The 13,434-nt window shown below is 39.3% G+C and overlaps 1 protein-coding gene across 3 annotated transcripts; it reads left to right on the top strand.

Annotated features, from left to right (window-relative positions):
• Positions 1 to 5,971: 5,971 nt before the first annotated feature.
• zbtb8b (zinc finger and BTB domain containing 8B) lies at positions 5,972 to 12,171 on the top strand. 3 transcript variants are annotated; one of them, XM_017455038.3, is made up of 4 exons: positions 5,972 to 6,092; positions 7,894 to 8,978; positions 9,097 to 9,254; positions 10,143 to 12,171. In XM_017455038.3, the coding sequence occupies exons 2-4, from the start codon at positions 7,913 to 7,915 to the stop codon at positions 10,443 to 10,445; spliced, it is 1,527 nt and encodes a 508-aa protein (XP_017310527.1). In that variant the 5' UTR covers positions 5,972 to 6,092; positions 7,894 to 7,912; the 3' UTR covers positions 10,446 to 12,171. The 3 variants fall into 3 exon arrangements, with proteins under 3 accessions (XP_017310527.1, XP_017310526.1, XP_017310528.1); XM_017455037.3 differs by having other exon boundaries at positions 9,085 to 9,254; XM_017455039.3 differs by lacking the exon at positions 10,143 to 12,171 and adding an exon at positions 9,765 to 9,902 and having other exon boundaries at positions 9,085 to 9,254.
• Positions 12,172 to 13,434: the final 1,263 nt, after the last annotated feature.

Raw genomic sequence — 13,434 nt, 5'->3', positions numbered from 1 at the left:
AACATATATTAGTACTAATGCATTAATATAAACATGTACTAAATTAGTATTAATGCATTAATATAAACCTGTAATATATTAGTACTAATGCATTAATATAAACATGTACTAAATTAGTATTAATGCATTAATATAAACCTGTACTATATTAGTATTAATGCATTAATATAAACCTGTAGTATATTAGCACTAATACATTAATATAAACCTGTCCTATATTAGTACTAATGCATTAATATAACCCTGTAATATATTAGTACTAATGCATTAATATAAACCTGGTCAGGGTGGCAGTAGACCCTGATCCTTTCGCAGGTACACACTAGATGGGAAACCAGTTCATTGCAGTGTCAGCGCTGATGATTGAACTGAGAATTCCCCAGCTCAGGCTGATTATGTCATACATACATCGCACGATATGTTTAAGTTTGACATACTTTAATTCTTGAACTACTTCAATAACCACGACTCTGTGAGCGCTTCCAAATTCAAAACATATCAGTGACATTATCAAAGACAGATTGTTCTAACACTTCCTTCTATGGCAGTAGAAATAAGCTTCAAGGCTTTATAAAAAAAGGTGTCAGAGCATTTTAAAGAGAGGTTAATCTGCAAGCTCCTAGAACAGGATTATGCAGGGTGTGCAGGAGGAGTGGAAGTGACGAGCTGAGGATCTGATGATGGAAGGTTCTGCTGCTTGATCTGTCATTTGATACAAGGCAAAATTTGTTGTCATCTTGGTATGTGATTGTGACTTGCAATAGGAAAACAAAGAGGTCCGGTGATATAAGATAAAGCTTGTGGAGGTAGATGTTGGGCATGGCTGTGTGGTGCAAACTCAGACAGAGAGGTGCGAGGCAATCTCAGGCTTTTTTTTCACTGTTTTGGTGAGTCTTTCAGAGCTGTCACTCTGTGGTCAGAGTGTATTATAGTAAGGGTTACAGGCCTCCAGCTCCAGCTGCCACGGTGCTAAGTTTGAACTTTAATTACATCCAGCCAGCCCTGTCATTACAGCCAAGCATAGAGCACCGGCGGCCGGAGCGTAGGTAGCAGCAGCAGGAAGCAAAACAGCAGTGTACCACAGTCACACGCTCACTCGCTCGCCCACTAAAAGCTCACACTCTTTGGCACGGATACAGCCCCATCCAAACCGCACACACAAAAACACAACGATGCATGCACGCAGTCCTAAACACAATCCCATCCTTTTAGCACTTGAGCGCGTCTTGTATACATCAGAGGAATTACACAGGCTATTTATTATGGATGCTGGATATGATCTTGTGTAAATGACAGTGACAGGGAGATGTGGATGACTATCTGAGGAATTGAGACTACTCTTACAGAATAATCATATACATTTCACATGATCATATGTCACAAATGACATATTAGGTGAGTAATATATGATCAGCTGTGAAAAATCGGTGCAAGTGCACATCAACATGTTATGCCCTGAAATTGCACACGTGACATCATGTGCACAAGGGAATGTGATTGCATGTTGAAAAGGAAATGTGAAAAGAAAAGGGGGGCATGGTGGCTTAGTGGTCAGCCTTGCGGAGTTGGGGGTTTGACTCCTACCTCCACCTTGTGTGCCTTCTGTGTGGGGAATTTGTATGTTCTCCTCGTGCTTTCCTCCGGGTACTCCAGTTTCCTCCCCTAGTCCAAACACATGCGTTGTAGGCTGATTGGCATCTCTAAATTGTGTGTCAATGTGTGTGCGATTGTGCCCTACAATGGGTTGGGATTCCGTCCAGGGTGTCCCCTCCATGATAGGGATACCCCAGCGACCCTGTGTAGGATAAGCGGCAGCCGATATTTACCACGCCGAAGTCCTCTTATTTCACAGCAATTTGCCAACAATTACCATTTTAAATGTATTAATGAACAACACATCGTGCGTTTAACCATTCATAGTTACGTTTAATGTTCTGGAACATACGCAAGCCAAGTTAGTTCCTGTTATCACTTACGATCTCGAAGCTATAAACTGTTGTTCCCTCACCAGCCTCTCTTTTGTACTCTTGTGAAGATAATATAACACAAAAGCGCCGCTTGACATGTTAGGAAAAAAATGGAAAGAGCAAATCTTTCTGTAGGCTACAGATAATGGATGGATGGATGGAGATAATCATATATGAAAAATATGTAAAATAATACAGTACATCTGAAATTATGTGAAGAATTATGTGTGTAAATAAATTAATTATATGTAAAAACATATATGTGTAAAAAAAACAAAACAACAAATGACATGAAAAATAAAAACACTTGCCGTGCATGTGAAAAATTAATGTGTGAAAATAAATGGTTCGACAAATGTGAATAAAATGGCCATGTGAAGTTAAAAGGCACATGTCTGAATTTCACTCATGAAATTTGTCGTACTTTTCTGTACTACTCCAGCAGCTACTCCGCCAATTCTAGACAGCAAAACATGATCACAGCTCATCCAAACTTGTGTGATTCATTATTGTTCATTCCTTCTATATACAGAATGTATGCAATAATTAAAACAAGCCTTCTTATGTTTTTCAGGAAGGAAGGAATTGTAAAGAAAAAGAAAGACCCAGCTGGGGGGGGGGGGGGGGGGGGGGGGGGCACGAAAGTCTCCAAAAGGCACAATTGCATTAAATGGTAATTACAGCGAGAGATTTCCCCTTCGTGTCCACGACCACAGAGTAGAGCGGCGTCCTCAGGACAAGAAGAGGCGCCTGTCCTATTAAACCCAAAGAGATGTGATCATATCATCTAACCCTCCCCGTAATCATTGTTCAATCTTCTAAACGCTTTGCTGTGGATTTTGTAGACGCACGCATGCACGCACACATGCACGCACGCATACACAGATGCACACAACAAAGACATTCGAGTGAGCCTCTGAGCCTCTCGAATCTTATGATCAATGAAAGCGAGTTTACGCTGGTGCCACAAAACAAATTCCAGAGATTCTGGGCTAATTCAAAAAGTTTCACGGCACATTCTTAAACCCATAAGGAGCAGGGTGCTGGAAATCGAGGCCACCATTCCGTAGAAATCGCTTCCCATTGTCTTCCTCTTTAATCAGTGTTTCTCAGTGGCTTTAAATATGCCTGTGGTGTGCGTGTGCATCTGGGAAAACGCAGCTCTTCTCCGTGCACTGGTCTTAAGCACATCAGAACACCACACATACTGTTTGGCTGTACTCAGGAGAGCAACTATCACACAAAACAGCAGTCACTTGCCTTAAATGGCCACTGTATTATAGGAAAATTATCAATAATGGGGTGATGTGATGTGTGCTGACAAAAACCATTGTATATGTGTAAAGTCCTCTTATTTCACAGCAATTTACCAACAATTACCATTTTAAATGTACAATAAACAAATGAACAACACATCATGCTTTTAACCATTTATAGTTACGTTTAATGTTCTGGAACATATGCAAGCCAAGTTAGTTCCTGTTATCACTTACGATCTCGAAGCTATAAACTGTTGTTCCGTCATCAGCCTCTCTTTTATACTCTTGTGAAGATAATACAACACACACACAAAAATAAATATAAGATAATATAACACAAAAGTGCCGCTTGACATGTTAGAGAGAAAAAAATGGAAAGAGTAAATCCTTCTGAACTGAAGATTTTCCCATGGAAGAAAACTTACTGGCCGTCACAAAACCCTAACACTGGAGACTCATTCCATAAATGTTCAATAATCTTTTCCTTACAGAAAACTTCACCAGATGGATCGATGGATGAATGACTCGATGGATGGATGGATGGATGCATGGATGGATGGATGGATGAATGGATGGATAGATGGATGGATGGAGCATTTTATTAATCCCAGAGGGAAATTCACAGATTACAGCAGCAAGCAAAAAGTGGAGTGAGCAAGTAAGAAGTATACAAGAAGTAATAAAAATAAACATATTCAGTACAAAAATTCTAAAATATATAAGTATAGAACATACAGTAACGTAAATGTAACCATATAGTCCACTGACTCAATCATACCAATGACAATACACTTTTCTCTGTTAAATAACAATGTTTTTGTTTGTTTGTTTTTATTGTTGTTGTGTCTATTTCCAAACAGTTCACTACCACTGCTTCCTTTTATTTACTGCATTCTTATGAGATTTGCATTACTGCAAATAATCCCATAGTATTTTGTAAATACAGAAATATTTAGTTTGCAGTGCCCTGATTAAAGACAACTTCTTCAATAATTAATATATTATCTTTTTTTGTTTATTCTAATAAAACTCTATTCTATTCTATTCTATTCTATTCTATTCTGAGTGTCTCTAGAAAATCTTTAAATGCATTGATATGCAAATTATCATGATGATTCGATAAATATGCAAATTAGTCTATTACATCATCTGGCAACTTCTATCAATTTCTTTTAGCATGCAATAGCTCGGTATAAACTAACTACTCTCAATTTAAGGTTTAGGACCCACGCTACACCCTGACTTATGGAACTTATATTCAAGGGGTACAACTGGCTGCAGCTCTCTCGGTCCTCCCACAGGAATGCAGAAGGGCAGTTGTGTGCGAATAGGGAATACCTTGAGAAAACCTGATGTGTCAAACTTGAAATTCAAAGCTTTTCTTTTACTCTCACTGGGTTATTGTGTGACCAAGAGCCACATCAGAGTCAGGGTTTGACATGTGCAGCCCTGACTTTACAGACTAGAGGACACCGCTCTGGTTTATTCTGGTTTACATACAGAGATTATGAGCATGAATAAGCTTTATGAGGTGTCATAAATTACATTTTCAAAAGAGGTTGTAGGGCAGCCTCTGTCCGCCTGCCTTCTCTGTGGTTTTGAAAGGCCACCATGAAGCCTTTTGTGCTGTTTGGCTTCACCATGGGAAAATTCTTTAAACAAATGTCACCCTGCGACCCCTCCATGTAAAAACACTTCTGAGAGCTGTGGATTGTGCTGCACGGGCATGCTGTGGTCCGCAGGAACGTTGTGTTTTCTTTATCTCAGTCCACATTAAAAAAAAGCTATTTTCAGACTGGAAGGAAGCAAACAAACGTTTGTTTCATAGAAACAATCATCTCAGAGCAGACAAGGTGGAGTGAGTGAGTGGATCGACACTCTGGCTAGACCGCAGCGTGGGTAAGTAAAGAATAGAACCATTTTGTGTTTTCATTTAAACAAAATATTTGTCTTTCTTTTGAACACAATTCAGTGGATGCTTCACTACACTGTCATTTGAATATTACCATCTCTGCTGGATGGGATACAGAACTTGTATAGGACCAATGTTTCATGGATTTTGCACCCCCTTCTGGTGGTGGAAGATACAATGCAGTGTGTTGTAGGGAATAATAATAATAATAATAATAATAATAATAATAATAATAATAATAATAATAATAATTATTATTATTATTATTATTATTATTATTTTCATACAATGTAGTAAATGCACAGAGACTGAGAATCCAATGATAAATTGAAATAAACGCATTACAAAGGAAGATTTTTTTTAAAATGTCAGATCACACAGAAGAATAAAATAATCTCAATGTTACAAGATATTTTAAAGATATTTTTCACAAAGCAGTCCCAAACTTTCATAATCACTGTGACAGTAGCAAGTTCACATGACAATTTACAGACCCAGGGTTAGCTGGGTTTGTAGTGTCATTCAGGGTCATCGTACTCACTGACTACTTTAAATACGTTGAAATAGCATTTAAGTTTCTGTATTGTGTTATATTTTTTTATGCTAGTAAGGGATGGTAAAATTGGTCTCTCCATCAATGGGCCTGTGTGTTATGATGCGATGTTTCTTTCATGTTAAGAGAGGTAGAGAACCTCCACTGGGTATCACATGTAATACTTTACATCAAACTAAATATTTTATGGTTAGCAGATAAACCTGATGAACCTGCCCAATGTCTGACCCCGCCCCATACAACATTCCGCCTTTTCATTGGCTTACGCGTGTGGCGTCATTTCTCCTGTGAGGTTACTTGGATACCGGAAGTGGCTAAATCTTAGCAATGAAAATAGCATTGGAACTTTTTTGGAATAAATAGCGAATCCGTCGGAATTGTATAGACTTTGGTTTGCGGAGGTAAGGAGTTTACAAAATCTGTGTTCCAGAAAACTCACTTTGATTTTTTTATCACTGGAAACAATAGAATAAATGTATTACTAGCTAGCGTGCTAGCATGGCTAGCGTAGACTCCTTGTTTACAAAGAAAGGTGTGAATTAGCTGGGGAACTGTTACATAGCTTCCAAGCTAATAGAGTTATCCCAATGTCTGGCTGTGGTTACATTTTATATGGTCTTACACACTATTACATGTGGTGTAATGAATTATTAAATACTTTAGAGTTGCTTGAAGAAAGCCTAATGCCGTCTAAAGATAAGAGGTTTTTGTTTATACGACACTAATGAGAAAAAATGAACAGAAATTCATAATAAAGCTGGCTGAGGAGAAATACACTGTCCAAAATCCTTCTAATAAATAACCAGAAATCAGTCAAAGTGTTGAATAATTCCCCTGGGAATAGAAAAGAAGTCCTTAATAGTAATAAATATTATTTACTTATTACTTTAATATACTATACACCAATTTTCCAAGTTATTAAGAGCCACTATCGTAATATTCATTCAGCTTTAGTAAGCTCTTCTTACTGGTCAGGGTCTTGGTGAATCCAGAGCCTCTCCCAGGAACTCTGGGAGTGAAGTGGGAATACAAAACCTTCTCACACACACACATTCACACTTAGGGACAATATCGAGATGCCAGTCCACCTACTGGCATGTTTTTGGGAGGTGAGTAGAAATCCGTGGAAGTCCACATGGAAACAAGAAGAATGTATGAAACAGCACACACACAGACCGTAACCCTTTAGAACCACCGTTCTGCCCCTATCATATAGGCGCACAAGTTTGTCACTCTTTTCTGCCTCAATAAAAAAGGACCACCATAGGACTACCACTGGCCTGATATTATTACAGAAATCCAGATGTAAGTTTAGACAGAAACAACAGTGGCAATGATAAACTACCTGAGGAAACGGGAGCAAGAACCCTGTCGAGGAACCAGACACTCTACTGAGCAACACCTAATCGTGGGATTGTAAAACATTAGTCTTCAAAGCTGTATAATGTAGACACATACTGCTTATTTGTGGAGTTTGCATGTTCTCCCCGTGCTTCGGGGGTTTCCACCAGGCGCTCCGGTTTCCTCCGCCAGTCCAAAGACATGCTTTGTAGGCTGATTGGCATTTACAAATTTTTCATAGTGTGTGAATGTGTGATTTTTCCCTGTGATAGGGTGTACCCCGCCTTGTTCCCCGAGTTACCTGGGATAGGCTCCAGGCTCCAGCCTCCCTCCAACCTTGTGTAGGATAAGCAGTATGGACAATGGATGAATGCAAAAAAAAACAAAAAACTCACACTCATGCAAATAGGCCATGGTCTAACAAATCCAGTGAATTATATATGAGTGTTACAGGCTTGAATTTTTTGTGTGTTTAATGGCATCATGTTAACTTGTGTTTCACTGATAAGGGTGCATTTTAAGCCCAGCCATTTTGCTTGGATTCATAAATTCTAGTTGCTTGGTTGTGAACAGTCTATAAAGTTCACCTATATGGCTGGTGTACCTGATAAAATGGCAAATGAGAGTTACAGTGTATGTATAATCAACTCTGTACCTATACTGTAATTTTGGGGTGGTGTCAATAAATCTGCTTCATGTTTGGTCACCTTACACTCCCTCATCTATATCGATATAGATGTCCCTGTCTTTCTTCCTCTTTTCCTAATCTCCTTGGTACTCGTTTCTCTTTTGACTATGCCTGAGCCTGAATTTGCATGCATCATCGCTTTTCACTTATTTGTTTCCCTCTGTTTGGCACAGAAACACAGCTCCTGCCTGTATGTATAGGGACAAGATGGAGGTTCCCTCTTATCACTCCAAGCTTTTGTGTGAGCTGAACGAACAGCGTAAGAGGGACTTCTTCTGCGATTGCAGCATCATTGTGGAGGGCCGTGTGTTCAAGGCACACAGAAACATCCTCTTTGCGAGCAGTGGCTATTTCCGGGCTCTGCTGGTGCATTATTTGCAGGATAATGGCCACAGGCATAGCACAGCTTCTCTGGACATTGTCACAGCAGATGCCTTTTCACTCATTCTGGACTTTCTGTACTCCGGTCGTCTAGACCTGCGTACCGATAACGTGATCGAGATCATGTCCTCAGCCAGCTACTTGCAGATGACGGACGTAGTGAACTTTTGCAAAGGCTACATCAAATCATCGTTGGAGATCTGTAACAGGGAGAAAGAGGGCCAGAGGGAAATGTGCCGAGAGAGAGAAGGACCTGCTGACAGTGGTACGTCAGCTTCAGTCTCCAGTGGTCCTGCAGCATCCACTTCCCAAACGGACCGGGGAACCCCACAGAGTATGGAGATGCCCAATTCCGGTGAGGCGTCCTCTGATATTCCCTCCACTCCCGCTGCTACCAGTAGTAAAGACTCCGAGAGTGAGAACTCGCAGGGAGGATTCTCCAACCAACCTCCCACCAATGCTGCTGTTAAGAGCAACCCAGTGCAAGACGCAGTCAACCCATCATCTTCAGGGATGCTCGTCATGCCTGTACATGCCAAGATTAAATTTGACCCTGATGATGAAGGTGAGTGTTCACTTGAAGGTAAGGACATGGACCTGTATGAAAACCCAAGCAATGGTGAAGACAGAACTCTCAGCTCAAGTCCTGCACCTAGCAGCGAGCCAACATCCCTGCCGCCGTACCCCAATTATCAGATGAAGCAGTATGTAGATGTGCTGCTACGTGGAGGAGCCAACTCTCACCGTGAGGAGCTTGTGCCTCATTTTGGCCACAGTTTGGGAAGCAGTAATATGATTGGTCGAGTAGATGAAGGACTAGGTCATGGAGGCACCTGTAGTATGGAGATCCAAAGCGACTGGTATGTGGAGGATGCAGGTGAGAAATTGGCTTATACTTTTCTTGTTTGTTTTGTTTGTGGTTGCTCACCTGTTTTTTTTTTTTGTTAAACTTGATTAACACATGCTTAATCATAAAATGACAGTTTTCTACTCAGGGAGGCTGCACAAGTGTCCGTTCTGCCCGTACACGACCAAACAGAAGGGCATTCTGAAGAGGCACATCCGTTGTCACACAGGGGAGAGGCCATACCCGTGTGAAATTTGCGGAAAGCGTTTCACTCGACAGGAGCATTTACGCACACATGCTGTCACCGTAAGTCCAAGATCTGTGTTCAGATCAGTTTCAGTCTGAAAACATTTCTAGTCATGAGATTTCAGGACCTGCCTTTTTTTTTCTTTTCTTTTTAAAAGAAAAAATCATATCCCATAGCCTGTTTTTGGACTGTGATCTTTTTGTAGTTGAGTGGCTTGTGTATTTTGGTGAACCTAAAGGGCTCTGTCACCAGGGATTTAAAGCTCTCAGAAGGGCCACTCTTGGTAAATAGATCTTCAAACAGTGTAGAGTAAACCCCTGGTGACATAGTCCTGAGATTACACCAACATACACAAGCCAGGATTAGGATAGTGCCCGCAGATGAGCAGTTGGTGACCGGGCCATCCAAGTAACCTATTTAGCCATCTGGTAGGCTTGCCGTTTAGAAAACGAAGGGTGGGCGGCATGTGATGGAGACTCTTAGAAGGACTAGACCCTTGCAGTAGAAACGGGCTTTTGGAACGGGCCCAAGGCAGGCCCTGGACTCACCGGAGAGTTTATATGTCACAGCTGGCTTGGGAATATCTGAGGCTCCCCCAGGAGGAGCTGGAAACTATGGCTGGGGATAGAGAAGTCTGGAGGGACTTTCTCAACCTGTTGCCACCATGACCCCAACTAGGAAAAGCTAAGTAAAAATGATTTGGGGGGGGGGGGGGGGGGATTATATATACTATATAATCTACAGTGAAAGCTAACCATACATTATATTTATACATAGCTACACGTTCAATGAAAACTTCTGATTGTTAATCTGCCATGTATGCTGGGATAAATAAATAAATAATAAATAAAAACCTTAACCCTGATACAAATCCGCTTGTCCTGGGCTAGGACACCCCTGTGCACCCCGACTACTAACCTTGTGTATATTTGCACTTGTTCTGACAGGTCCATCGTGCAACCTGGCCCATTGTGTGTAAGGGCTGCAGGCGTGTCTTCTCTGGAGCCGTGTCTCAGGGTCTGAAGCGCTTTGGCCTTTGTGATAATTGTACTTGTGTCACTACAACTAATGAGGACTCTCCTTCCATGAGCCTGAACAGCCAGTCTGTGAGTGTGGAACAGGCTACGACTGACTCGGATTGGCCCATCTTCATGGTGGACGGGGACGAGGAGCCCAGTGCTGGCGCTGGGGAAGTGGACGATAAAAAAGACCTCCAGAGACAGCTTGCAGAGGGGGGAAGTCTCCTGTAGGCATCAAGAAACATACTGGTGTTTCTGATGGCTTCTCCCTCATTGGCCTTACTAAAGGTTTAGTAAACAGACCAGGCTGTCAAGGCTCGGAAAGACAGATGTTCCAGAGACAATGTTGATGTACACTACAAACATATAGACAGATCCTGATATTCATTGTTCTGAAAAAAAATAATCTTGTTTGGCCTGATGCCGATTAGTACGAGTACTTAATGTAAGTACTGAACTGTAATGATGTTTACGGGTATGTAGTGTTTAAGAACCAAATTTCCACAGCTCTGGTTGAATAAACTGATTAAATTCCATTTTTAAAAAATGTTAATATAATTTAGTAATTATGAAATAATAACTGATTTAAAAGGTACAGCAATCAGTGTTTGGATTTTGATCATGCCGATAACAAAGTCATCTTAAAGCTGCACATATTTAGTGAGTGTCAAGATGGAACATTTGGGTAGGTGTAAAAGAATTACCATACACAATCAATCCTAAGGGAATCTGAAATACTGTCTGAGTCATTTTATATAGATTCATGCTTCTCAGAGTTGGGTCCGGTGGCCCCCAGGGGTCTTAAAGCACAGATAGGCGGTCTACAACTTTGTTTTTATTTTATTACAGTGGTGTACACCACACCATGGTTAAAGTTATTGTGCCTAGGAATAATGTTGAATAGAATCTAATGATAATTATAATAAAAATGAGTTCTATGGGTGGAAGGTTCTGAAATAATAATAAAAAAAAACTCTATAAATAGTAAAAACATTATTGTACACACTTAACTAATGTGTGACTTTTTCTGTCAAGTTAATCTGTACTAAGATGATGTTTTTGTTTTTTTTTTGTGATATTTGGACTAAATCACCAAAGGCTAATGTTCATTATATTTCTAATTTAAATTGTTTATCTTGCTTATACGGCTGAAATCATCATGAAAATTTTGCTCGATTTTGAAATCAGTTATTTATCATAATTATTTAGACAATTTAAGTAGACAATTTTGCACTTTATTGTTTTAAATAAACAGAAAACAGGCTTTTTCATGTTGCTCGAAATCTTTCTTTTAAATGTATGAATCTTTGAATTGACATAAGACATATTCTTTGTAATATCGTTATAATATATCTTTAAAAATGTTTCGTTTAAATACAATTCGACTCGAATACATTTAACAAGCCACCATAGTATGTAATCATGACTCACACATCTGCCCAACTTTGTCTAGTGATCTTTAGTTTTGCGCATGTAGCCGAATGAAATCGAGGTGTTTGAGAGGAAGATGGCAAAATCGTCTGAACATGGTGTGATTATCCGACACATGCACCACAGTCAGTCTTAGTTGATTCCAATATCATTCATTGTGCAGCCCTATTCTACTGAATGTTTCTGCAGTGTAAATGTGATACTTTTTTTTTTTTTGAGTGTTTCAATACATGAAAGTGTTTCTCAGCATTTACAGCAGCCTTTAATGACATTTGAAAGTTTCTATAAATTTGGGATCTGAAATGTTACTGCTTCAATCATAAAACCCACAAGACTCTGAAAGGAGAACTGATATTTATGGGTGCAGTTACAGGGGAAGTGATGTCTGACCAAAGTGCAACTTTTTAAAATTTTTATTTATGTTTATATGTAACTTGTGCTGTATGCTCACCTTTTGTTGTATGCCATGAAAGGTTGCAGCCTTATTATAAAATAACATGCATTCAAAATAAATGCTGATCTGTAATACTGGGCTTTAATGTATTCATGTGTATTCAAACACCTTAATGCTTTGTATGTATGGGACACATACTTTGTTCATTTCAGGGCAATCAGATTCTTTCAACAAGTTACATTTTTTTATGTCAATACATTTTTAAGGACAGAATGTATGTCTTTCAATTAATACAAGAAATCTGTTTAAGTGGGTGTTTAATGTCATGTAAGACTAAAACTCCCAACTCAGAAAACGTCCCTTAACTCTGATGATGTCAAATCAACATGGCTGCTCACATCAACGGTAAACAAAGTAGCACCTCTTTACTGTTAAATGACTTCTGCTGTATATGCACTGGTGTTTGCTTTAACAATTAAACAATCAGCATACAGACATTCAAATTTTATTGGTCTCACACACACACCTATGCACAGTATGACATGCAGTGAAATGCTTTTTTTTTTTTTTTTTTTTTTTTGGGACTGTCCGTGACATAAAATAGAATTTAGATATAACAGAATGTACTTATAAATGTATATAAAAATATAAGGGATATAAAAGATTGGTGTCAGCAACAGTATGAGTATATTTGGAATAAGATGCAGATATGTGCATTCACTTGTTAAATCTATAACACTGACTATAGTTTGCTGTACTGAGAAGGTAAATATATATCACTCCTTACTGAAAAAATGAACCTGGAGGTGTCAATTCTTTCCCCCCATTTTATAGCTCAAACACATGGAGATGTAAAATGATATAATTCTGTGTTCTGACTCCCCACTTCATTTGAGTTCTTTGAAAGCAGTGTAAGGATAAAGCAACGTTGCAAAGTTATGCAAACTGGTGACTGGGGTGCCATTTAACCCCTGTAACTTATTCTTTTTCCCCCCAACACTGAATCTATGACAACATGCATTGAGCCAATAAAAAATGTGTTACGCCATCGCCTAATGTTCTTCTTCCCATGATCTTCAGGAAAGTCAAACAGTGCTACTTTCTGTTGAACATGTGACTTGTGGAATATTGTAAATTTTTATCTAGGGATGAAAAGTGTTATGGATAATGGATGACACATGGAAAGGAATTCTTCAAGAGTTATGTTAAATGTGTTAAATGGATTAACACAATCATTCAAAAAACAAGAATTTTGAAGTATTTTAATAATTATATTTGAAGGTAAATTGTAGTTATAGTGTGCTAGGACAGGCAAAAAAACATGCACAAGGCTGCTCCGAAGGCCACTTTACATAGAAATTTGTAAATGTAATATCAGGTGGACACAAATGATAC

This window comes from Ictalurus punctatus, chromosome 24 (assembly GCF_001660625.3).
Source record: "Ictalurus punctatus breed USDA103 chromosome 24, Coco_2.0, whole genome shotgun sequence".
Lineage (NCBI taxonomy): Eukaryota > Metazoa > Chordata > Actinopteri > Siluriformes > Ictaluridae > Ictalurus > Ictalurus punctatus.
This window is presented reverse-complemented; position numbering and strand designations above follow the sequence as displayed.